The sequence below is a fragment of the Metopolophium dirhodum genome, chromosome 7 (assembly GCF_019925205.1).
Source record: "Metopolophium dirhodum isolate CAU chromosome 7, ASM1992520v1, whole genome shotgun sequence".
Lineage (NCBI taxonomy): Eukaryota > Metazoa > Arthropoda > Insecta > Hemiptera > Aphididae > Metopolophium > Metopolophium dirhodum.
The window spans coordinates 16984769-17011121 of record NC_083566.1 but is presented as its reverse complement, the minus strand read 5'-3'; the positions used below and the strand labels follow the sequence as shown (position 1 = coordinate 17011121).

Below are 26353 nucleotides of genomic sequence, written 5' to 3'. Positions count from 1 at the left end.
AAATTAATATGATTTTGTGTTACTTATTAGTTTTTACAATGTAAATAATTGTTTTAAAATAGAGCTAAAATTTGTCGAATAATTATTGTTTTTATTTTTATTGATTTGTTTGAAATTAATAAAATAATGATATGACAAGGAAATATATAACTAATTGGTATTTTCTATATAAAAGAATATTATACAACAATGTAAAATTTTGGAATATTTATCATAACAATATAATGCAATTAACTAATTTAAAATTTTTATGTATCGAAAGAGTACTTTTTAAAATTATCAAATAAACGAAAACTGAAAATTAATCTAAGAATAATTACAAAAAAATAATATTTAAAAAAAACCAGAGTAATAATATTAGTGACATTGATGGATGTGCATTAGGTAAACAAACATTAATTTCATTTATTATTTTTAAAAATATTATTAAAATAAATGTATGACACTTTGTCGGGACAACTCAACGAATTCAATGTTATTTATTAAGAAGTTGTATTATACAATTTATTATGCTCCTTAGGACGTCACTCATACCATAAATAATATAGACAGAAACTATTTTCAGTTTTAATTTTACTAAAAGCTGTTTGCGATTTTCTCGTTAAAGTTATTGACATAACTAAAAGCATATAATAAACGAGTGCTAAATAGTGTACGACTCTAATCCAATTATACGTTATATCTATTCAAATTAACAATAAAGAACTTAAAAAAAGTCATAAAATAGCTTTATTATAAATACGATGTAAACAATATTTTATATCACAATACTTCAATCAATACCCCTATAGCCTATATATTATAACTATTTACATTTTATATTTTTCATTTTTATAAAAACTATTTTATAGTTATTGGGTTGGATAGTAAAATTTATTACATGTATTTGTCAGATTATTTTTATTGAAGAAATATGATTAGATTTAAACTGTGTTACTGAACAAATAAATCATTTGATTAATGAAATAAATTCTTATCACACTATGACCTTGATTTATATCAATTTAATGTAATCATTTTTGCAATGTATATTGTGTTAATTTATTTAACTGAGTTCATTATGCTGACATAATATTATTAAAGTCAACCTGTTATTAATGTTAACATCAAATAAAAATATAAAAATTATTACCTGACATTAAAATTACTAAAAACAATATTTTATTTTACATAATTATTTTTACAATTTTTACTGCTAGGTGGGGGATGATAAGAGGAATGAATTATTAGCATAATATACATGATGTAGAAAAATACAAAAGAACTCAATGGTATCCTCCGTATTATTTGATATGATTATTTAAATGAATACTCATTTTAAAGGTTTTTAGTTGTTTGTATGTATGTAGGTGGTAAAAGAAAATGGAAACAACAATTGTATAAAATTATGAGCAATATTTCAGGGAATTATATACATTTAAAAAAATTCTTAAAAGTTACAGTCATGATGATAATAAGCCCTGCAGAGAAAAAAATGGTTTCCACAAGACGGTTGCAATCTACAAATTATAAAAGTTAATTTGCAATATTAATCTACAAATATTAATTACACAAGTGGGGACTTGTCGAAGCTATTACGCCACTGTCGTGATAATAATAATTTATATTGTGAGAGTCACAATAATATATTGTAATTTGTCATTTGAGCTGTAACTTATGGCTATTTATAAATTTGAATAAAAAAAATCTTAACAATTATGTACAACGACTCATAAACGAAACTATTTCTGTTTGCACATACTGAATTCATCTCCATACTGCATTGATGTATTTTCATTCTACAAACAGGTTTTATTATAACAGCTTATAGCATAATAAATGAATGCATAATATTATAACAATATATACACAAAAATATATGAAATGAAAACTATTTTGTTTCATACAATTTCATTATAATACACAAACAGTAAATATATAGCTACGCTGCACTGTAAAGTTGTATTTTCATTACAATAAAAAAAAAAAATAATACCATAAAATGCGTAAATAACGAAAGAACATAATAGATCAATAAAAATAAAACGAAACATCAACTTAAGTTTTTATTTTTTGGATTCACTCATTTTGTACTGTTGAATTGGATCAGTTATACTAATACGTTTTCGATTAATTTTTCCAAACATGTTTTTAATAAAAAAAAAAATTAAGAATTAATTACTTGCACAATAAATAATCGTAGGTAGGTACCATTATATAATATCGCCACGTTTACGTTTACATCTGTCCTACTATTCTTGCAATCCGTATCAAATCAATAGAATAAAAATAATTCCAAGAAATAAAATGTAATTTAAAAACCTAATTAAAACTCGCAAAACGAATATTGCAATTTGTTTTTCAATTTTAATAATATATTCACCATGGTAATTAATTTAATATGCTACAATACTTTATTTTGACAATTTCTGTTATAAGAATAAATGGATTTGTTTACTGAAGTAGGTATGCCTACTGTTTACATAGGTACCAAACACTCTACAAAATATAAAAATAAAATAAGTGTTAAAAATTTTATTTTTTTTGTGGCAGTTGAACTTAGCAAGTTCTTAACATTACGCATAAAACCATATTTTGCTAAATCATAAGAATTCAATGAGAAGATAAATCTAGCCAATAATGAATATCATATACAATTATCGGAGATAAAAAGTTTCAAATACGTCTTTATAGATATGAATACTTCTAGAATAAACTCGTGTCGTAGCATTTTTAAACTCGTGGTGGGTATAAATGTTTTAATTAATGTGTTGTGAATGATCATAAGCAATGATGTGTTCTACATTGAACAATAAAAGAATATTGTTGTAAATGTAAAATATTAAACTTATAGTTTAATTAATAATTTAATATTATGTTTCTGCAACAGTGATCTATTTATTGAAGTTTTCTCTATACTTTTTGTGATTTATGTGCAGGTGTTTTGTTTTAATAAACACGGCATGCATTACCATATTCATAACTAAGTAAAGAAATAAGTATAGAATTTATGATTTTGGAAAATGTTTAAATTAAATTTTAATGTTATTAACTCTATACATAATATAAAATATTAAAAAATAAATTATACAGGTCCAATTTACAAAACCATCAACATTTAGAACCATTTTTGTTTTTACTTAAAAGAATCGTTACTGTTTAGGTTATAATAATTTTTAGAATTTCAGTGTATAATGGTTATGTTTAACTGTTAAAAATAATTAATAATTATAGAAATGCGTTATTTCAAATAAATTGACAAATTGTTCAAAAAATAAACTTTTAAAGATTTATTGAATTTAAAACTGTCAGATTAAAAGGGGTTTTAAAGTGGAAACTTCGTCCAGTAACTTTAATTTCTTCGATAAATCACAGAATAATTAATCGCAACTCTGTAAATTCTAAATTAGTAGTAGTAAGAATCTCCGATTTAATATATGAAAGTAAAAATATATGTTACAAAGCTAGAGTACATAATACATCATTAACTAATTTTGACAGTTGTTACTGACAAGCAAATAAATGATTATCCGTTACACATAATGTACTCTATAAACATCACACTGATAAATGAAACAACAAGAACACTAGGGAGGTAAAAAAGAAAAAAAAGAATTAAAAAAAATAATACAAAACTTTGTGATGTAATTTTTTGTTTTGTGAAACTTTAACGAAAAATTAACTTGAAAAAAAGAACTACTAATACCAGTCTACGAATATGACATGGTTACTTATTATTTGGAATACTGATAGAAAAATGAATCGTACATGTTAAAATATAATAAATATGTAAAAACCTATAGATATTCATCATTCATCAAATATAATAGTTGTACAATATTTTTATACTGTAATAAATAATAATATTTGCAGTCATGACTTGAGATCACTTTATTTAAATTTAAGACACTATTTACTTTAGAATCTCAATGATGCTTTAATATTTAAACTTGGTATATATAGGTACTTAAATATGTATAACTGGGATGCATTAACCTTTGTGCGATACGCTGTAGGTCCTGATGGTTTTTTATATACATTTTCAAGGTACCTACATTGTACATATTATTACGGTTATTACGTAAGTACGTCGTACAATTTAGTCATATTATTAACATTATTTTACAAGTTGACATTAATACACATTTCGAGGTAGGTACGACACAGTGGTGGTCAACCTGTAGAGGGGAGGATGACAGGGATTGATCCCCATGACCTTTGTTTCAATATAATTTATATTGTTAACTATTATAATAACTTATATTACGGTAACCATAAATTATATTTTTAATTTTCAAAATAATAGTGTAATAAAGTATAAAAATAAGCCGTATCCCCCTCCGTGAGAAAATCATTTAACCACCACTGGTACGACATAATGGTCAAGAATTCCTGATTATGTATAATTCAGTTTTTCATTTACGTAAAATATAAAGTAACAAATTATTGTTAAATATCTTTACATCTTCTGAACAGCCTAAACGTTTTAGTGTGCTGCACAATAAATTATTGTTATTGTAAGTGTTAACTAGACATTTATCACTCGGATAACGGGAATAAATAAAAAAAAACATGAGTTATTGGCAAATAGAGCAAAAAAGCTAATTATGTATGTATATTTTTTATTCAAGAACTGTACAAATCAGAAGTCTAATCAGCTGGTTAATAGCAGACACACCGCTTTTTCGGGCACTTGGCTCCATAGACAATACATTGGTCCTGGCAGTATTCGTCAGCACCGGGTAATCCTTTTATTTCTCCGATTCCAGTGCATTGTTCTCTGAAAATATAACAAACCGATATTTAATTGGCTCAATTATTTTAAGAACAAATGACACATTGTGCCATAGTGCGAAACTCACGGACAAGTGCAGAATTCTTCGGGGCAGTTTGACGGAAAGTTTACACAATTGTTTTCACACCATTTGTCCATGCCGGGAACAATACGATACTTCTGCGTTGCAACACATACTTGGGCCCTAAATTAAAAGTAAACATTTATATAATATACAGTGAATAAACATAGTACCTACTCTGTTTATTTGCGAAGATGAAATTTGTTTGAATAAAATCAAAATAATTCTTTGTTATCTTACAAGTCGGTTATAATAAAAAATAAATAAATAAATGTGGAGTGTGTCCTTAATATACAATGGGTTTAGTTGAAAATAGGTTAGTCTGTGCAAAATAAAAAATATAAAATATAATGTAAAAAGGTTTTCATTGTTGAGTAAAATATTAAAATTTAAAAATGATATTGAATGAATACGAAAAAAAATTACTATGAACATTATGATAGATAGAATACTACTAAAAATAACATTGTAATAAATATTATATATAGTTTGGTTTTGTTCGGTGTTTCCGATTTGTTTTACTATAGTGTAAATTATAAACAACACCTACAGTAGGTACCTATACTATAAAATAAAGCAGTTGATAATTTATACTCGTATATTTAAGTATAATATGAAATTAATACTGTATCTCTGGGTTTTTATTTTCGCATAAAATGGGTCAAGGGATACTATCGTAAATATTTTCATTTTGTTTGTAAAGACGGTTCTCAATAGCATTATTATGTTTTGTGATCAAAAAAGATAATAATAATATATTGTCTTTACTCTGTAACCACTTAAAATGCTTTTGTGTGTAATAACTAATAAGTCGGGTTGACTTAACTTAATATTTTCAAATTTCATAGGGTTTAACTGCTTAAGTTCATATACACTTACTGAGAATTGTAACAAATCCCATTTTTAACAAACAAATGTTAAAACGTATAGTTCCTTTTGGAGATAACAAAATTATACTATAAATATTGTCATTATTATTATTATTATAATGATGGTTTTTAAAGCTAAAATATAAAAATATATATATTAATTGGTTTTCTTCCTGTTTGGTTCAATTCAAATTTATATAACACGGAGTATTATATGAAAAACTATTTAATCGTTCGGTTCTAATGAAATGTATAAAAGTATGCAAAATATTTTTAACGATATTATTCAAACAATTGTACATGAATATTAAATCAAAAAGTGTATTATTATTATTATTATTATTATTATTATTTCATAGACATAAAAAAAACTGTAGGATTTAAATTGGAATATAAATTAAAATTCTTTAATGTTCAACCAAATTCTGAAATACATTAAATAAACTTGTTTTTATCAGAGATATTTTTTAAGAAAAAATAATGTAATATCATTGATTATAAATACTAATATTAATCATAATCAATGGTAATATTATACGAGAACCACTAAATTGACATTTTAGCAGGTGTGTTAATATTGGTAATGCTTCACCACGAAAATAAAATTAAGTAAACACGAATAATGTGATTACGTGTATATGCATTTTGTAATGTAATTGTTCTCGGCTATATATTTTATTTCATTTTTATAAAAGAAATCATAAGAAAAATTCAAGAGCATTTTACGCTTTATTAAAGGTACTCGATTAAGGCCAATTGATATCCATTAATAATTAAAAATGTAATTGTTTTTATTATGACATGGAAATATGGAATTGTATTTTTCAGAAACTTGTTCTGAAAATAAAACCAATAAATCACCAGAAGGCCATATTAGTTAATACTGACTTTATTATAAGTTTAAAAAACTTTTGAATAGCATTCATTTCCATAGTATTAAAAAAGTTTCCGGCATTAACAATTTACCTGAGTCTCGAGTCACTAACAAAAATGAATTATTATTCGTTAAAATATGATTTTATTTATTTATGCATATTTTTATGTATTGTAAACTTTATTAAGACCAACAAAAGTGGAGAAACTCTGAATATATTAAAATACAGTCATGTATTCTTAGCATTTGTAAGTTGACATTTTGAATTATCTTTGCGTACTTTTAAAACATTTTACTCTGAATTATTACTTTAACTTTTTACCTACTAAATAAATATTTCTAAGTTGATTATTTAGAAATGGTGTATGTAACATTGTTAGTTTTTCATTTTAACTGATTCATAATTAATTCGTACATTTAAAAAAAAATAATTTTTGTACTGAGCTTATAACAATTTGTTTTACTAGTGCCTTGTACCCATTTACTTTAATAATAATGAAACATACGATATAATTAAGTAAATTGGCGAAGAATTACAAAGAATATGATCGTAAAAAAGAATTATGCAAAAAAAAATATTGTTACGAATAGGTAAATAAATTTAAAAAATAATTATTAATTATTAAAACTTTTATTGATGATTCTAAAATAAAATTATTATTCATCATATAAGATTTTAAATATTTATTTCGTTCTTATTTTCACGGAATTTAATATTGATTATATATGACAAGGACAAATCAATTATTTTTTTATTTTAATATGATGTGATGTGCCTTTGTCATATTATACGTAGGGTACTATATGCATATAATATTTTCTACGGGTGAGTAAATGGCTATGCAAAACATTTTTAAAATTTAAATAAAAACAAGCATAATACATATTTTCTTTTAGTATACAATTAAATACTTTAAAAAAATGTTTGAATAATAAACCATACAGTTAATTTAAAATTAATATTTAATGAAGAATGGTTTATATTTTTAATAATTGTATAAAAAGCAAATCCAACTTTATTTTGTAAAATGATTTATTATTAATGATTCTATTAAAATAATTATTTTCGAATTGCTACTTAGTGAAAATGAATAGCTGCTACTGAAAGCTGGAAAGTGACAAATATATTAATATAACCACAAAAAGCTTTTGCAGAGTGGAAACTTATAACTTGAGCCACTGTTTCACTTGTACATGAAATTAATTAAATATAATGTAATTTCCTACTTAAATTTTGAAACTTTCATTTGAAAATGTTTGTAAATGGAGAATTTAAATGAGTTTTATTAAATTTTAATAATTTATAAGACATGTTTAAGTATTTTATAATTAATATTGATGCAATTAAAGGCGTACATAGGTATTTTAATTTTAAAAAGGGAAAAATGTTTATACAATTATCTCTATCTGTTTTAGCCGAATAAAATGGGGTTATTCCTATCGACTATGGATCCCATATTTCATTGGAATATAAATAGTATATTATTAAAATAAATAGAAATACTTTGGATGTATGTACAACTATTATACATACCTTGGATGTATGTATAACTATTATATGAATGTAGTTTGTGCCGTATCGATTTTAAAAAGAAAAATTCTTTTAAACAGCATTTGTTTATAATATTTTACGCTTGACAGTACAAAACGAAAAACTATAAAATTACATTTTTTGTTATATTTAACAACATTAATAACACCATAGAAATGTCAACGCTCGCGTATATTAATAAAATTATGAACGTCGTCATCGTCCGTAGATAATCACGACCGTAGATACTGTTACACAGGACTGGGACGCGTGAACAAAATTAACGATTTCGAAAAATAATAACTGACATATTATTATTATTTCGTGCCTTATGCACTGCATCGGCGTGACGAAGAAAAACAGATATTATTATTATTACATATATGGTATAAACTATAAGACATTAGGTAGGGCTAATGATCCACAAATCGATACACGACCGTTCCTAGACTTACCTACTCCTGCAGTATTTTCCGGTTGTGTTTTGACGAGTCAGACACTTGGACAAGTAAATGTTAAACACTCGAACCCCCCCCCCCCCCTCCCCCCACTGGCACTGGCAACGAAAATAAACAGTCACAGAAGTCGATAATGTCTTGGCCAACATTGTTTTACCTACACACAATAGCGCAATGGCAAGAGAAAACTAATGGCAAATACGTCGTATTCTATAACTATCAGAACACCCCTCCGACTTGCCGTAAACCGTATTCTCAATAAACCTATGCACATGACGTGTTCTCAAAAGTGAATTAAGTCAATATTTTTGGAATTTTTATTGTCAATCCAAACACCTTGTCCTTGCAATAAATTGTATATATCACCGGTACCCTGAATGCGGTGGGTCACAATAATATTATTGCCCGTGTTGTTGCATATTATAATAAAGACGTGCGTGCGTGCGTGTGTGTGTTAGTGCGTGTGTGTTTGTGTGTGTGTGTGCGTGCGTTGAGCGTAAAAGAGGAAAAGGCGCATTCGACAAATCGACGGCGGCACGCGCGCGGGACGTACTTGACCACAAGTGGGTAATAAATCTGCGGCGCTATCATCAAGTCGTCGCCCCGGAGAGCCGAACTGTAGTAGTGCTGCTGCGGCCTGTTGTGTATGAACTGCGGTGGCAGACCCGACGTGCTGGTCACGATTTTGACGTCCGCACAGTTCCGGAACGTTTCCGGTAGCCCACAGCCCAGTCCTTCCGTCCCGTTGTCGCATTTGCCCCACATGTTACCTGTGAACAGACGCTTTACGATTACGACCACCGCCGAGACACCACTTGCTTACACAATATTATACATTTAACGTACATCGAACGGTTTAAAAACAATGACATCCAATGACGTTTTAATGCTGGTAGTCAGAGAGTTGAATAATAATTATATGATTATTCCACAGTGGCACGCCACCCTGCAGGGGTGAGGGGTGGTTCGAACATTAATTTTTGGAACGTTTGATGATAATAATTATTGTTATAATGTAGGGAGTTTGAAATTTTCATTTTTGAGGGGTGAGGGATCACAATATTTTCATAATGACCCTTCTGGCAAAAATATTGCATGTACCACTGCCCGCTGGTCATAACATTGTTTTATATTTTATCGTCTACACGCAGTGTAGACACTACTACAATAACAAATATAATAGTATCATAATATAATAATAATAGCTAGTCAAGTCCGATGAGAGTAAGTACTAAAGGAAATATTATATTTTCAAACAAAACCAATTAGGTAGGTATATCATAGTTAGAAATTAAAATATGCATCGTGTCGAACTCAAATATTAACCTTCAATTTTATATAAGTAATAATAAACAATTAATATTCCTATTTATTTCACGCATTATCACCATGTACTTAGGTATATATTATTATACTTTTTATAATATTATTTCTTTGAATCTCCAATGTTGTCCAATTTTCACTCCAATCGTAATAATTACGAATACAAAGATTTTAGTGTATAGAATATTATTTACTGTTGTCTAACGACGATTTAAATTCTTTAAAATTAATATAAGTATAATGTTATATAATATGTATACTTATTATTAATATGTCTACTAAAACATTGATTACGTTGTAATACAAAATATATTACAAAAATTTGATTTAAATGCATACATAGCAATGTGGTATTAATAGGTACTTATCAATTATCATATTACGGGTCCTAACAATTTTGACACTTCAAATATTTTACGACCATATTATTAGCTGATAGATAGATAAAGGCTCGAGTATTGAGGATTGCAGTATGCTACACAAGCCATAAAAAGTAACAAGATAGGTAAGTACTACGTGATGTGCATTATTATTTATTTCACAGTTATTTTTAAAGAAAAAATCAAATTTTGTCTTCTGAATAATAATTATAATGATCACTAAAAGGGATAACTAATTATCATTATTATTTTTTTTTAATTAAATAAAATTAAAAATAAAACTATTGGTAATATTATTATTCCATTGAAAAACACTCTCGACATTGGTGTGGCTAAATTGTCTACCCAATACCCCGTGTTACCATAATATTCTGTTATTAATTTTGTATTGTTGCCTATTATAGTATATTATTTATACTACAATATTATCTTTATTTTTATAACGTTTTGACAAAATATTTTTTAAGTTAATTTACAGTGTTAATAACACATTACCATAATTGTAAAATACATGGAACAAACAAGTACATACACATTCACACGACGATGGTGTACCTAGATTTACCATCCTCAATGATGTAATCATATTTATTTTATTGAAGTACATGAAAGTCCGAGTTTGAATAAATTATTATATTGACATAGGTATTACTTTAACGGTGTATACATTTTTTTTTTTACTAGATCATTTTTTTTTTATGCATACGTTATTCACTTACTCATGAAACAGAATAATTCCTATCAGATAAAATATTCTTATTACCTAAATTGTTTCGAATCGTATTTGAATTTTAAAAATCAATTACATTTCAATTCATAAATAATTAATTTACAATCCAATAAACAATCATTATGATAATATAGTTGAGTAGTTATTTCAAATTTTTCGAGAATAAATTTAATTTTCCAAAAATAAATTACCATGAAATAATTTTATGTCAGCTAAATATTTAGTATATTTAGTATTTTAATATATTTTAAATACTTTTATTTTATTTCCGGAACTTGATTTATTACAACTATTTCAAATTTAATTTATACAAAAAGAAAAGATTTATTTTAAGATAATTTGAAAATAACAATACATCTGCATAAACTTGATCTTAAAACTTAAGTATAAGACAAGGCATTTTATATTTTATGCTCATTAGCAAGCAAACTTGGTTTTTCTTTAAAGTGATATAAATATTTTTATACAACAAATGTATTGAATAATTCTGTGTGCTCAGTTATAGGTAATAGATAAAATCATTTATGCGGATACAAGTTGTATTAATTCAAAAAATAAGTTCATAAACGTGCTATAAATATTTTTAGAGGAAATAATATTGAAGTATACGTCAAAGTTGTGACTTGGAATTATGTACACAGTTGCATTAATCAAGAAAAAATAAATTTCTTTGTAAACTTAAAATAGTAACTCAAAAACTGTTTACTTTTATTTTTAAATAAGTAAAAAAAAAATTTTAGAATAATTTAAGTTTGTCTGGTTATCAAGATTATTTACTTAAACCGCATGTGCAGTACATACTAATATTATATTATTCTTATAGCTTTATTTGTAAAAGTTATCAAACGTGAATATATTTTAGTACCTATGCAATAGAAAACCAAATTAGATTTTTTTTTAGTATCGTAATTGAATTAACTATACATTCATATAAGGTATGTTTAATAAAACTAAAGCAATTAATTTAACCAATATTAATCTAGATAATCTTAGTCTGTAGAGACTAAAATCGTGAAGATTATTTCAATTACAGCTTGTACATACAATTTATATAATATACACTTGTACATTTAGTATTTACTTTATCATAATGACGTATAAAATCAATTAGTTTAATCATAACATAAGTATAACTAATAAAGCATATTATAATATAGAGTCATTAAACTTTATAATTCTTATTTCTTAAGCTGGTACAAACTTAATTAAACTTTTTATCACCAAAAGATAATTGATAGTGATTTTCTACAAAATCATCAGAATCTTACAAACTTACAGTTGTTGGTATAATTTAATTTTGAAATACTTACAAGTCATTGTAACAATGATAACTTATCTAGTAAATGTTTAAAAGTCTAATCAATTTTTAAAATAATAATTTTTAAAATATATCAAATGTTGTCAAAATTTTAACTTCAAATATTAATAAAAAAACTTGTACTTTGTCTTGTAGTTTTAATATTTTTAAATAACCATAAAAAGAAAATTCAAACATTTCGAATGTCTATAAATAGTTTTAAAAAAATCTACATATTTTGAAAATGGAATTTATAAAATAATAATTCAAGTAATGGTGAAATATTTTATGTTCCTACCAATAATATTTTTGAATTACAACTAAAAAAGAAAAACAATTTTAGGATAAATCGTTAAATTTGATTATGCAATTCGTCAAAATATAATGTTAAAATGCTCATAAAAAATAAACTTGTCTTTAACCCTTAATTTGTATTTTAATTCCAGTAAGAACAACTTATTAGGAATCTTGTATTATATTTTCGGGATTTTGACAAGGAAAAATAAATTCTTCTTATCATAAATTATGAAAAACTGAAAACATCTATAATTGCTCGAATACAGCTACAATATTTTTTAAATTATCCTTAGAAAATATTTAGTGTTTGGTAAAAATGTCTGTGATTATTCAATTTTAAATAATTACAACTAGAAAAACAAATTCATATTATCTAAAGTAGTAATTTATATAAACAAGATAAATAAATAGTTACATTTCTACACATTATATTATTATGAAAATTTTTTAGTATTTCCTACAGAATATAACTAAGTAGAAAATGTTATTGGTTTTAGTCTAAAATAACGAACTATAATAAATCACAGAAACACGCTTCTTAGTGATTACAGTGAAAAAAATCAATTATTGACTAACATAATACAACTTATAATCATATTCATATTTCGCACTCACCCGTATAATAAGTCCATTGAAGAACACATTGGGAGCACGTGAGATAAGGTGGTAACCTCACCCTGTACTTGAAAATATCTTTCTTCTTTGAATTTTCCGGGATTAGATATCGGACCTGCCGTGTACCAGATATGTACAACGGAAACCTCAAGAAAACAAGAAAATATAAAATTACAATAATACATTTTTTTTACTAATTTTTTATAATTTGTAAATATTTTACTTTGAATGTTACGAATGAGCACACATACAACATAAAATATAATATAAATCGCCTTTTACTGGTAATAAATAAAAAATATTAAATCATATTAAATCAAATTGATAATATCGTGCCAAACTGATAAACGCCTTATATAATAATGGTTAGATGATTCATGAAACCTTATAACACACTTATTTGCTTACCTCTCTATACAAGACTGTGTAGCTTCGTATTTAGGATTATTATTTGGGCAGAGGTGGATTTCGAATCTTCCTTTGTGGTTGGCAGTTAATTCAATTTCAACATCAATCGTCTGAAATCCAATAAACCATTTATTATTTTTACTATAATATGAAAATGAAAAGTAATTTAATTTTATATTATTAGTTTTTTGTGACGTAACATCAAACATTAATTTATTATATTTTTAAACTAAGTTTCACATAACTTTTCTACATTGCCACTAGGAAAAATATTTTTTTATAGTGTTTTTTACAGAAGTTTATATTATAAAATAATAGAAATTATAGAAATATTATTTTAAGTTGAGTCATCTGAACATACATAAACATGATTCATAATATTATTATCGGATAAGAATTTCTGATGAATACAATGAATTTGTTTTAGATTATATAGTCAAATCATCAATAATCAAATTTATATAGGTAAGCTTGTGTTTTAACCAAAATTTCAAATTTATTAAATATTTATTCCGAATTACACGTAATTTTTTTCATAATTATTCATCATATATTTTGATGATTAATTATTATATTAATAATATAATATAATATATTGATATGATATATCATTTGTATCATAATTAAAATAATAAGAAAAAAGATAAATATATAATAATTCTAAAATAAAATATAAATTACAAGTGTTGTACTTATTGTGTACCTACTACCTACTCAAGTATTTACAAATGACTGAGAAAATTTAGAAGCATATTATGGAGTTGAAGTACCTATATGACGCATTTCGTAGGTAATTAAATAAATCCATCATGTTTTAATTTAGAACGCCAATATTGACAAATTTGAATTGTATTCATATTATTTACATACAAATTTAATTTATAATAAATTAGAAATATTATTAGATTTTGTAATAATTAAAATCAAACATTAAATACCTAATATAAAAGCTAATTTTCATAAAAAAAAATATTATGTAAAAAATAATTGTTTTCCAAAGGCTACAAGTAACTTTTGACGACCAGTTTTTTAATTTTAGGAAGTACCTTATAAAAATTATTATTGATATTAAAATGTAAAAAAAAAGTGATGTTACATAGTTCAAATATTAATCTAATATTATTTTCTCGAAAAACTTAATAATTATGTAACTTATAGACATTTTTTTAGTTTATTAGTTTTTACATTTCTATAAAGAGAAAATGCCGAATCATAATAATAATTAATATTCATTGATATTTTTTGTTGGAAATAACACATAACTGTCTAAATGAATTTATTGTCATAAATGTTTATTTCCAGATATAAGTTAAAATATTACTATTAATTTTTATTTTGTAGTGAACAATTTGAGTAATAATATGATCAGTTCATAACCAATAAATAAGGTTTTAACAATTCTACGGAATTAAACAAGAAAAGTTTATTTTACTTATAGAAATGTTAAAGCTTTGTGACCTACTTTATATAATATGGTACGTTTATTATCAGTTTAAAAATTGTAATATTTTAAGTTTATTAGTAAACCAATGTAATTAAAAATAAACGTATTATTTATTTAAGCTACATAAAGAGCTAAATTTATGAACAGCTAAAACAAACTTAAATTACTTTTTAGAAGCAAATCCAATTTTCGTTTTAATTAAAGTATACTGTGTGCATAAACATTAGTACATTTCAGCATTTTATGATCATCGAATTTATTTAAAAAATCAAATTTATTCTGTATTCTGTGATGTTATTGTCGTGATTTTTAAAAATTATGCCTATAGTGCCTATTATGTTGATGCATAATTATTATTGTATTAACCATGCAATTTCGATGGCCCTAATTCATATCAGGTAACTGGAATTTTGGCGATTTACAAAAAACTTTAGCTCCAAAGAGGATTTCAATTCTAAATGACATACTGAGCAAAACTTTCGTTAAAACTTTTTTCCCACATTGTGTCTTATTAATATTTCACGAGGCCATAAAAGTTCTTAAGAAAAGTTAAAGTGTATAAATGGAAATTACATCCATAGATTTTGTATTAGAAGTTTTTAAACCAAATTTTATGCGACAATTAAATGAGAAGGTAATCCATCGAACGCAATAATAGCAAAAATATTTAGGTAGAATTGACGAGTAATTATAATTAATAATTAATTTATGATTGAAGAATAATAATCACGACAAACGTGATCGCAACCATCACAATAATGGCACAGTGTTATATTATGCGCATCATTTATTCGAGTATAATGACAAAACGCTCATAATTGTTTCAATTGACCTTACCTGACCTGCAAAATAATGCCTGCTGATTATCCCTCTGCCGTATTCACCCCCCGCTTCGTGTCGTCTAGGTTGAGCTTGATCGTACGCGTCCCCGCACACTCCGCATTTCCCGTCGTTAACGCTCCATTGAACTAAAAACATATATTATTACCGTCTTACTTGTTTTTTCTTTGCTCTGCGTTTCAATATTAGCAATTCGAGCTCGTAAAGTAAAAAATAATAATAATAGAAAATATAATCGACGGATTTTCGCGATCTGGATTCACATCGTACCGGAATGGCCGCCGCAGAACAGTTCGTTATCGTTGTAATCGACCGGATTAGGATATCCGAACCGCCACATACTGTTTCTTGACGGTGGCTCCATAAGTCTTCCATGTCCGACCACAGATTCGAATAGATGTACCTATTAAAAAAAAAAAATTTAATTAAAAACGAAAAATCGTTAAATTTAATGAGGATAAGTAAAAAATATTTTAATCAATTTCCATCAAATGCCGACATATTAATATTAATAGTATAGACCATACATCTCTACTAGTATGGCAATATCGATAGGGTGGACTCAGATGTTCATCGATATCGGTGGATAGGCACGATATTGAAATCTTGGAATTTTTTTTGATATATTCAATATCTATAATCATGGGACAACTATCAGAAAGAGCATGGTATTACTAAAGAAAAATACTAAACACTTCACTTATGTATTTAAATCGACAAAAAGTACTAAAGTACCGAAGTTACTATAGTTACTTGTGTTCTTTTTTAACGCTTATTTAGTGAAGTTTTAACAGTCATATTACAAAACAAAGAAACATATTATATACCCGAAAGAGTACACCATCTTTTATTTCTAAACTATTATTTAAAATCAAATACGAATCCTGAAATGTTGATGGTGAATACTTTTATTTTTATAGAAATATACATACAATTACAATTATTAATATTAATGTTTTTATATTTGCATTTAATTTATATTACAAAAAAATATTTGATAAATGTAACTTGAATAAAAGTATAATGAATATTATGAACTAATAATTAAGCAGCATTTCATTAAAAAAAAAAAAAAAACATTTAAGCCCCAGTCCAGTATTCAATATATTTTAATGTATTTTTTAATTTCATTTCATAATTTCTTAAATAGGTACACATCAATGATTCTCGGCAAACTATATTTTATAGTTTATTAATGTTACGTACCTTTTAGATTCATCATAATTCGATATTATTCGATAAAAATTATAATGTTGGCCAACACTAAAGAATAACGTCAATAACATACATTTAAAAAAAAGTAGGGAAAGTAGGGTAATCACTCTGCTGTAAGTACAGTTGGTGTCGAGTGTATCTCATAATTGAGGGGCAAGTCACTGTAATACAGGTGTTAAATTGTAATTCAACTTAAATCATTCAATACAAAAAACGATTTTGTGCAATAACTATAAGTATATTGTAAAATAATATATAAAAATATTGCTATTATAGTGTTTAGTAGTTTATTTTGCAATTAGTAATACGGTAGGTAGGTAGGTTAAATTATTTTTTTCCCAATAATATTACATTAAATTTAAACTCAAAATTCTCATTTTTTTTTTCATTTTAAATACCTGTATGTCAAAATATTTACAATATGCAATGTGGCGTGTTAAATAGGTGCTTATTCGTGTGAAGAAACTATCCATTAATTGAATTTGATGGCATGTGTGCGTTTTCATGAAAATTAATAATCTTCCTAAGTCGCAGCACAATTTTTGATTTAGTCGTCTTCTGAGGTTACACGGGATTATAAGAGCAGATTGTTCGAAGTTGAGGAAGGCGAAAATTGTAGATGTTAGGGTGAAGTCGTTTCTAGAAGGATTTAATAACATTTTGTGCGTTGTATATAATGTTATAAAAAAATTGCATTTGCAGGTATCTTTAATAATTCGAAATGGATATAATACAACTTTAAAAAGGTGGGTAAGTGGATGTCACTCTGTTGTACAGTAGGTTACAAGTGGGTCACTGTAATGGATGGTGTTAAATTTGAATTCAATGATATAATATCATTGTATTGGAAAAACGATTCTGACCGAAAACGGTCAGTCAGACTATGATATTACCAAGTATATTTAATGATATTATTGTGAATAAAGTAACTTATATATAACCTATTTACGTGGAGCCTTGTTTTCAATTTTAAATCCTTAGCTATAAAAGTTGAACATTTTATAACCTTTTAACTACAAAATAATTATTAAATTTTAAATGTGATAAATGTTGTCAAAATTTGAACTTTAAATGCTTATAAAAAAAAATTGTGCCTATGTATTTTTAATATTTTTCAACTGCTACTAGAACGATATATTTTTAATTTTCACGCTTTTTTACCCAACAAATAACATTTTATTGATATTTATAGAAAAAAAAACTAAAAAAATTTAAAAACCGACAATGTATGTAAGCAGCTCAAAAAGAGTCAAATTATTTTCAAAATTTTATCGTGTATAGAAAATGCTAACACAAACATTCAGTGAAATTTTCAAGTATCTACATTCATACGTTTTTCAATTACAACAAAATAAGAAAACCGTTAGTTATTCGAGTGAATATCAAATGTTGTAAAAAAATGAATTTCAAACGCTCATAAAAATGTAATTTAACTTTCTTGTAGACATTTTTTTTTTGATAATGGTAGACAAACTTATCCATAATCTTGTGTTACATATTCAAATCATAGGATCATCGAACGTATCCTGACTAACTCACTTACTCACTGACTGATCGACGTAGAGCCTAACTAATGATAGCTTGATGTTTGCAATTTGTACGGTACCTATTATATTATGTTAATCTAATAAGTCTAAGATATTTTTTTTGGCATGATATTATAGACGGGAATGGGGAGGTGTATACACAAATATTTTACACTCGGGCGAAACCGGGTAAATCAGCTTGTATAATTATTAGGTAGCTCAAAAAGAGTCAACATATATTTTTTTAAATGTATTATGTATAGAACCATGCACTACTAACACAACAAAATTATCATTTTATTATTGTTAAACGATTATTAGTGTACCTACTAATATTTGTAAGTAAACATGATTTCAGTATTTTCAGTTATTTTACGGAAATCTCATTTAAACTTTATATTAATACCATTTTTGAATTAATTACGATTTTTCATGAAGACGATTTTATAAATTTTTAATTTATTGTAATTATATCATATCATGATATATTTTGTTTTATATCCTGAAGTAGAGCATTTTGTATATTTAATTATATTCAAGCAATCAAAGTTTAATTTACAATTGGTAATGTGCAGCAGGGGATACTCCATTGACTGTTTCACTCATTTTAAAATTAAATGATAATAAATAGGATGAGATTCGAATATTAATACGTCATATTTTTTAATGAAACATGATAAATTCATTTAAATGTTTGGTATATAATAAATTCGTATCTCAAGACTTCCAATAAAATTTATAGGTATAATAAAAGTCATATTTTATGTTTCGTGTTTTGAATATAATGTTTTCGTTCACAATACTCAAAACTAAAATAATTTGTCAATTTTTATCATTAAAATTGGAACAAACACAATTCATGGTCAGCGGTGGACATTGATAGTAGGGTCGTATTAATAAGTGCGTACATACTGCATTTATTTTTGATATAATTTAAAATAGTATCTAGTAGGCAATAGTTCTACTTTGGAATGATAAGAATATAAAAACAATTGTATTTCATTAAATTTGTTTAAAAAAAAGGTTGATTTAATTAAATATCTAAATCAAAAATTCAATATCTTAATTTTTATAACATATTATTTTAAATTCATATGCAGTATTCTTATACTATGCCTATTATGGTTATTTTAATTATAATTAAATGGCAATTAAACTAGTTTTTTGAACTTGTATAATTTACTGCTTTTACCTAGTTATTGTAGTAAACAGTTGTACGCTAGAAAAAACTTTATGAATATAATAATAGGAACACACAAAGTTTGTTAAAAATTATATTTTGAAAGCAATATAATTGTCAGATTCTGTTAAATAAAAATTAAATTTTAAGATTCTGAATCTAATAGGAGGTACTGTTGATGGACGGTTTTCCTTCCTCAAGACATTCAAGTCATTTTAATATTACCTATGTTATCAAATTTACTTATTGTACAAATTGTATAGATTGTAAATATGCTTAAATAAAATAAAATTAAAAAAAAAAAGATTCTGAATAGAATCTGCATTTTTGATGTTTTTACATTTATGAACTTTTTACGAACATTAATAGGTACATTCTAAGTATTAATATAAATTAGTGAAAAAATGTTTTATATAATAGATAGAGTTGTTATACAAAGCTTTTGTGTTTTATATTTCACATCAAAATAAAATGTACATGGTTATAAAATCAATAGTTTTTCCTTATTCTTAGAATATAAATAAAGTATAACTTAATTTCACAAAATCTCCTACAACATGACATGAGTAATAAACTGTTACATTATGTACTTTTAAGCTACATTCATGTAAGACTACAATCATTTTATTTAATTATTTTATAAACTGCAATGAATGTTATTTTGTTAATAATATTATATTTGTATTTATAATATTAACATTTACATAATAATAATTAATAAGTACTTCATTATTATTACTTTTATTAATCCTAAATCCTAATTAACATAAATTCGGAAAATGAAAATAAATACGAAAAAGTAAACATTTTGTAAAATTGATTATGTTAGATATTTCTTGACTTGTTTATTATTTTAAATTAAATAAAAATGGATTTTTTACATCTTTAATCTATTATAAGATCATCAAATTGTAGAAAATACTGTCGACAAAAATTGTTTAAATGTATAGGTATACCTACATTCGTTATTCGTATACACAAATACACAATACATATTATATATAGTAATAATAGTTATAAGTTATAACAGACATAATATTATTATATACAAAAAATATATACGTATATTCTTTCAATGAACATAAATATGATTTATTTTTAAACGAGAATATAGTTTATCATACAATTTAATAAATTCTTTAAATCTTAAATCATAATTTTTATTTGAACACACGACCGAATACTTTTGTTGTCGTTGTAAGTTATTCAATTTGTATATTTATTAGTACAAAAAGGGCGTTGTGATGGAAACGGATTTTAAATGTATGAGTTCACTGAAGGCGAAGTTCCCCGATCTGATAATATTATTTATGTCATTTTAACAATGGTCTACGTAGGTGCCAAAAACGATATTATTTAAGTTCGTTAGTGTTGCATAAATTCCATTATATATTGTAGATGTGACGAAATTAAATATTCCAAAAAGGTGACAATATTCGGCCAACCTAATTTTTATCTGAACCGGTTCCGTACAACACATTGAAATCACATTTTTTAAACAATTTTTTTTTTTTGTATGGTAGTTGCAAACAACTAAATAAATATTAGTTAAGCTAGTACGCTTAGTATAATCTGCTGATTGCTAGTATACATACTTTTACTCAAACAACTTATTTTTATATAAATCGAAACGAAATTGATTTTAAAGTGATGCATCATATTGTGCTCATGTAACTTTAGTAGGTAGCAGTATTTTTTAATGTCTACATTTCTTTAATTGAGAAATAAAAACACTTATAACAAAATGTATATCTATATAAAAATACAATATATTATTTTTTACGAAGGTATTTTTTTTATTATTACATATAATAAACTATAATTAATGGTACAAATTATCTTCAAAAACTATAATCAAAAATCAATAACTAAATTTATTAATCACACGTTTTAAATAAATTGATTTATTATATTTTGGCCACATGTTATCGTGTTATTCGCTACAATATAATTACTAGTCATCTATTTGTATGTTATAGTTACAGATCATTTAATTATAAATGTAAAATTCATAAATTATGTTCACTAAAAACCTGTTTCATAATACCTTAGTATATACTTTAAATTACTCAATAAAATATATACTTCAGCCATTTTAAATATTTTTAAAATTTGTACATATGTACCCAGCGTCTTAATATCGAACTATGTACATTTACAATCTTTTGTTAATTGTTATTATTTTTAAAAGCTATATTGTATATAGACAATAGATGTATATAGCCTTACTATATCTACTCGCTATAGATAATAAAATATAATACTTCTTGTATAATAGACAATTTATGAACACCCTACAATTAATAAGAAATAAATCGTAATTAAATATTTTTTTAAACTTTTAACATTCTTTTATTATAGAATAATTTGCGTCTTGGTGTTCTGTTGTTATATATTTTTTTAATAAAATGAAAAACACGGTTGAAGGAACATACTATACCATGTATATTTTAAATTATGTGAAATGTTAAAATAAATACTTTAAGCATAGTATTCAAACACTACACTTGACTTCTTTGAATGAGCTTTCGTTTCTAATAATTATTCTAAAAGAATTCATGGAAAATAATAATACTATATCATTATAAATGGAAACAAACTTGAGTACAAAGTAGAAACTGTATTTTATTTCACAATTATTTGTTGTTTTAATTATATATTTTATTTTAGCATAATTAAAATGTGCTTTGTGCTCTTCCTAAGTGAACAAAGCATAATTTAATAATTTATTATGCCTTAATGCTTATATTTTATAATTAATATGATATAGTATAAGTATATGCATATACAATCCGTTTATATACCTAGTGATTAAACATTCTTATCTATTCTATGCTACACGAGTGGCCGAAACTATTTTACGTCATACCTATTGTTACTATAGTTTATACCTAACAATGAAATCATAATACGTTTTTATTTATTATTTTGTGTACTCACCCAAAGTAAACAAACAGGAATGAAGATTTGCAGGGTCCATTGAGTAGATGTCAAACATTTTTTCATTTTTGTGCTATTACACTTCAAAACGACTGCATTCAAACTGAAAAAAAAAACTATAAGATATACCGAATACTGTATTATAGCGAGTGATGTTTAAAAATAATTTAAATCGTTTCACGGGTCCCCCAAAACACATAATGAGTATTATTGTCCAATTGGACGGTTGGAAATCATGATTCGCACCTCTTAACCTTCGATCGCGACAGATCCATTCGGGAATTAAATTATATTTTTTGTTTATTACGTTTTGATCAAAGCGATACGAAATCTTTAACACATTTAGATCAGGAACAGTAGTACTAAATGTTCGTAATACTTCGCAAAGTGGAGTAAACCAGTCGTTAATTGACCCTCGAGGGGCTGCGTGCTACGTTTTTATGACTATGAAAAAACATGGAAATTTGTCGTTCGACAAGGCCAAACCCTCAGGAAAAACGAAGAGAGGGAAACGACTAAAATACAATAGTCCACAACAAAAACAGAACAAAAATATTACGATGGTAAAAAATATAAAATAAAAGATGGTAAAAAAAACGCACACAGATCAAACACAATGTGAGTATGATCGGAATTTGCGCGCTTCAATTGTACAATATCGACGACGACCACCACAAGAACGTCGACCACGTCGAAAAGGTCATGTACCACGTTTGTTTATGGTATAGGTATTAGGTACTTGTTCTCAAAACTTTGTCGACCACGGCAAGGGAAAAATATAATGTATGGAGTCGTTCGGTTATTTTATATATTATATTATTTGCAGTGTCTTATGTCTTCTTCCTCGTCGTCTACTCCCCATCCCAATCACCATCCCCACCACCAGCCCCAACCCCAACCACCCATACGGTCGAGACACATCCAGACAGTCGGCAGTATATGCAGGACATTATACATACATTGTATAGGTACTTGCAGGTCGTAATACTCGGAAAACGACGACCTTCGATTGTGGCTTGTGGCGGCGGACCACGGAGCGATCGCGACACGCAAAATGTGTGTAATATTATTATGTTTATACAGTTTGAATATAATATTATTATTATTATTCGATTGTGCATATTATGGCCTTTAGAAGTAAAATATTAATATTTATTATGTATGCGATGTGCAGACCGTCAATTCCGTATACACTATAGACAGGTACCAACGATCCCGACCGTGAAATAAGTATATTATAATTTCGAAATCCGTAGGCACTTCGATGACGTCTCAATAATGAGTTATAGTGTAGCGATTAGTATAAAATATACCTCCCGCGATTTCGCGTTCAGTCAAACGTCATAATGAGTAAATGGGAGTGCAATAAATAGTTAGTGACGCTATCGGTATTAATTGTTACGCTACAATATGTTATCTTATATTTTGTTTTCAATATTACTAGTTCTAAAATCATATGAGCCATTATATATTCTGTTCGTATTATATAGCTTATACATGAATAAAATTAATTTGTTTTGATCACACTTTGTACACGCGATATTATGCAAACAAATTATTTGTATAACGATTAACGGATTTGATAGCGGTTCTGCCCAAGTACAGTTTACACGATAAATACAAATTCTCGATTTGTATAGTTTAAATAAGAGTACGGATTCCTAGAAAAATTATAGATTCTAACAGAATGTGTTATCCGTAATTTTTATATGTTTATCCTGAATCTCAATGAATATTCTCTGTTGCTGTATTCCTTGAGTTTCGAGTTATTTAGTGTCTCCGGAATTTATTTTCAAACTGTTACATAATATAATGCATCAGTAACTTAATAAACGCGCAAAAAAATACCAACACTTGAGAGTCGTAGACAATATTCTGGTGCTAAATTTTTTTAATAGTATAATTTCCGAGTCAAATTAATGCATCAACGTTATACTATCTAGCGTGGGATTCCGAACACCGAGTGCTCGGAAATCATTCCAAATAGCGGCCGTAAATACGAATTACCTAGATCATCTACAATAAGTAAAGCAAATATGTCTCTAACGGAATCACGACAATAATTTATTGTACAGTCAGATTTCTTATATTATGTTAAATAATATGTATTTTGAATAAAATATGGCGTTTGTTATTTAAAATTAATAACTAAATACTAATTTATGAGTGTATTATACATTTAAACACGCCATGATAGATAATATAAGTGACATAATATTATAATATGGTAATATTATGGTTTTACTACTATTCGACATAAATTATTTTGTATTACACATCGATATTGTTGGAAAATATGAATACGATAACAGTTCAATTATTTACTTAACAATATCAAGTACATTTTACCTCTAGGCCGTGGACGTATCTACAAATTACAATAGAGACATAGACTATTATAGCCTATAGGTACTTAAAAAACCATAATAATATTGTTGGCGTTTCTAACGTTGTCGACATCGGATCAATCGCCGGTATGTTAGTGAACATAACAGGATAATAACATTTAGATAAAAAGGTATAGTTGAAAAGATTTATAAAAATTATAAATTGATTAAGATACTTACATAACACACACACACACACACACCTCTAAGTTCTATAATTACATATTATATCATTTGACATTTTAGATATTATACAATAATTAATATTTACTTTCGTTGTAGATAATATGTATTTTGCTTAGGTACACAAACATTATTCAATTAGCTTCAATTTTAAATACGTCGTTGGGATTACTCAGGAATTACTTCATGTCTATAATTGAATAATTGTTTTTGCCCACTGGTATAAGAATTATAATCCTGTTCTTTTTTTCTTTGGATACATACGATAGCCGATTTAGATACTTACACAACAGTTTCACTTGTGATTTGGAAAACTCGTATAAACATAGAAACTCCTTGAATATTCCTTAAAATGTGAAATCAATATATTATCTAGGAAGTAAAACTATAGTGTATAGGTAGTAGGTACCCACTATACCCACATAAAATTAATAATAATAAAGACGTAATTTTAATATTTGATTTTCATTATTGTTTTATCATACGTTGTGCTAATTTAAATTATAAAATAACATAGTTTTACATTATTTTATTTTCAAATTTATTAAACTACAATTGAACTTTTTAAAACCATTAACTTGCGAGCATTTCGTTGAAAGATTTCTCATCCTATAATGTATTTAGTTTATAAAATAGAGATTGTAAATAAAAATAGTATTTAGGTTCTAAGAACTATCATGAATCATGATCGTATTAAAATACCAAAGACCAATATTACCTACTGATTGGCAATTTTAACTGCTGACTCACATACTAGTTTGACTTCATTCTCCTTGTTCAACTAAGTGTATGGAAGTACGAAACTTTGTGAAGTGTTGTGAATGCAATGCAACAGATACTAATATTATTATTTAATAACCTACAGAAAACAACTATAAATTATAATATTATGTTAGAACACTAAAAATTAGTTTGGATACACCACTTGGTTTGTCCTAGTCAATAAGTATTATGGATATTTATGAAATATGAGTTTAAAATTATAACTATAATATTAAATGAGCCACCAAACCTAACCTAC

General features: G+C 25.9%; 1 protein-coding gene across 3 annotated transcripts; it reads right to left on the bottom strand.

Moving 5' to 3' along the window:
• Positions 1-4556: 4556 nt before the first annotated feature.
• On the bottom strand, positions 4557-26099 carry LOC132949498 (uncharacterized). 3 transcript variants are annotated; one of them, XM_061020428.1, is made up of 10 exons: positions 26083-26099; positions 25619-25678; positions 22763-22865; positions 16172-16304; positions 15899-16029; positions 13618-13727; positions 13210-13355; positions 9121-9337; positions 4842-4958; positions 4557-4759 (listed from the first exon to the last, which is right to left on the bottom strand). In XM_061020428.1, coding segments are annotated over exons 1-10 (1137 nt in total). In that variant the 5' UTR covers positions 26085-26099; the 3' UTR covers positions 4557-4641. The 3 variants fall into 3 exon arrangements, with proteins under 3 accessions (XP_060876411.1, XP_060876410.1, XP_060876412.1); XM_061020427.1 differs by lacking the exon at positions 26083-26099 and adding an exon at positions 25755-25771; XM_061020429.1 differs by lacking the exons at positions 25619-25678; positions 26083-26099 and adding an exon at positions 23009-23160.
• Positions 26100-26353: the final 254 nt, after the last annotated feature.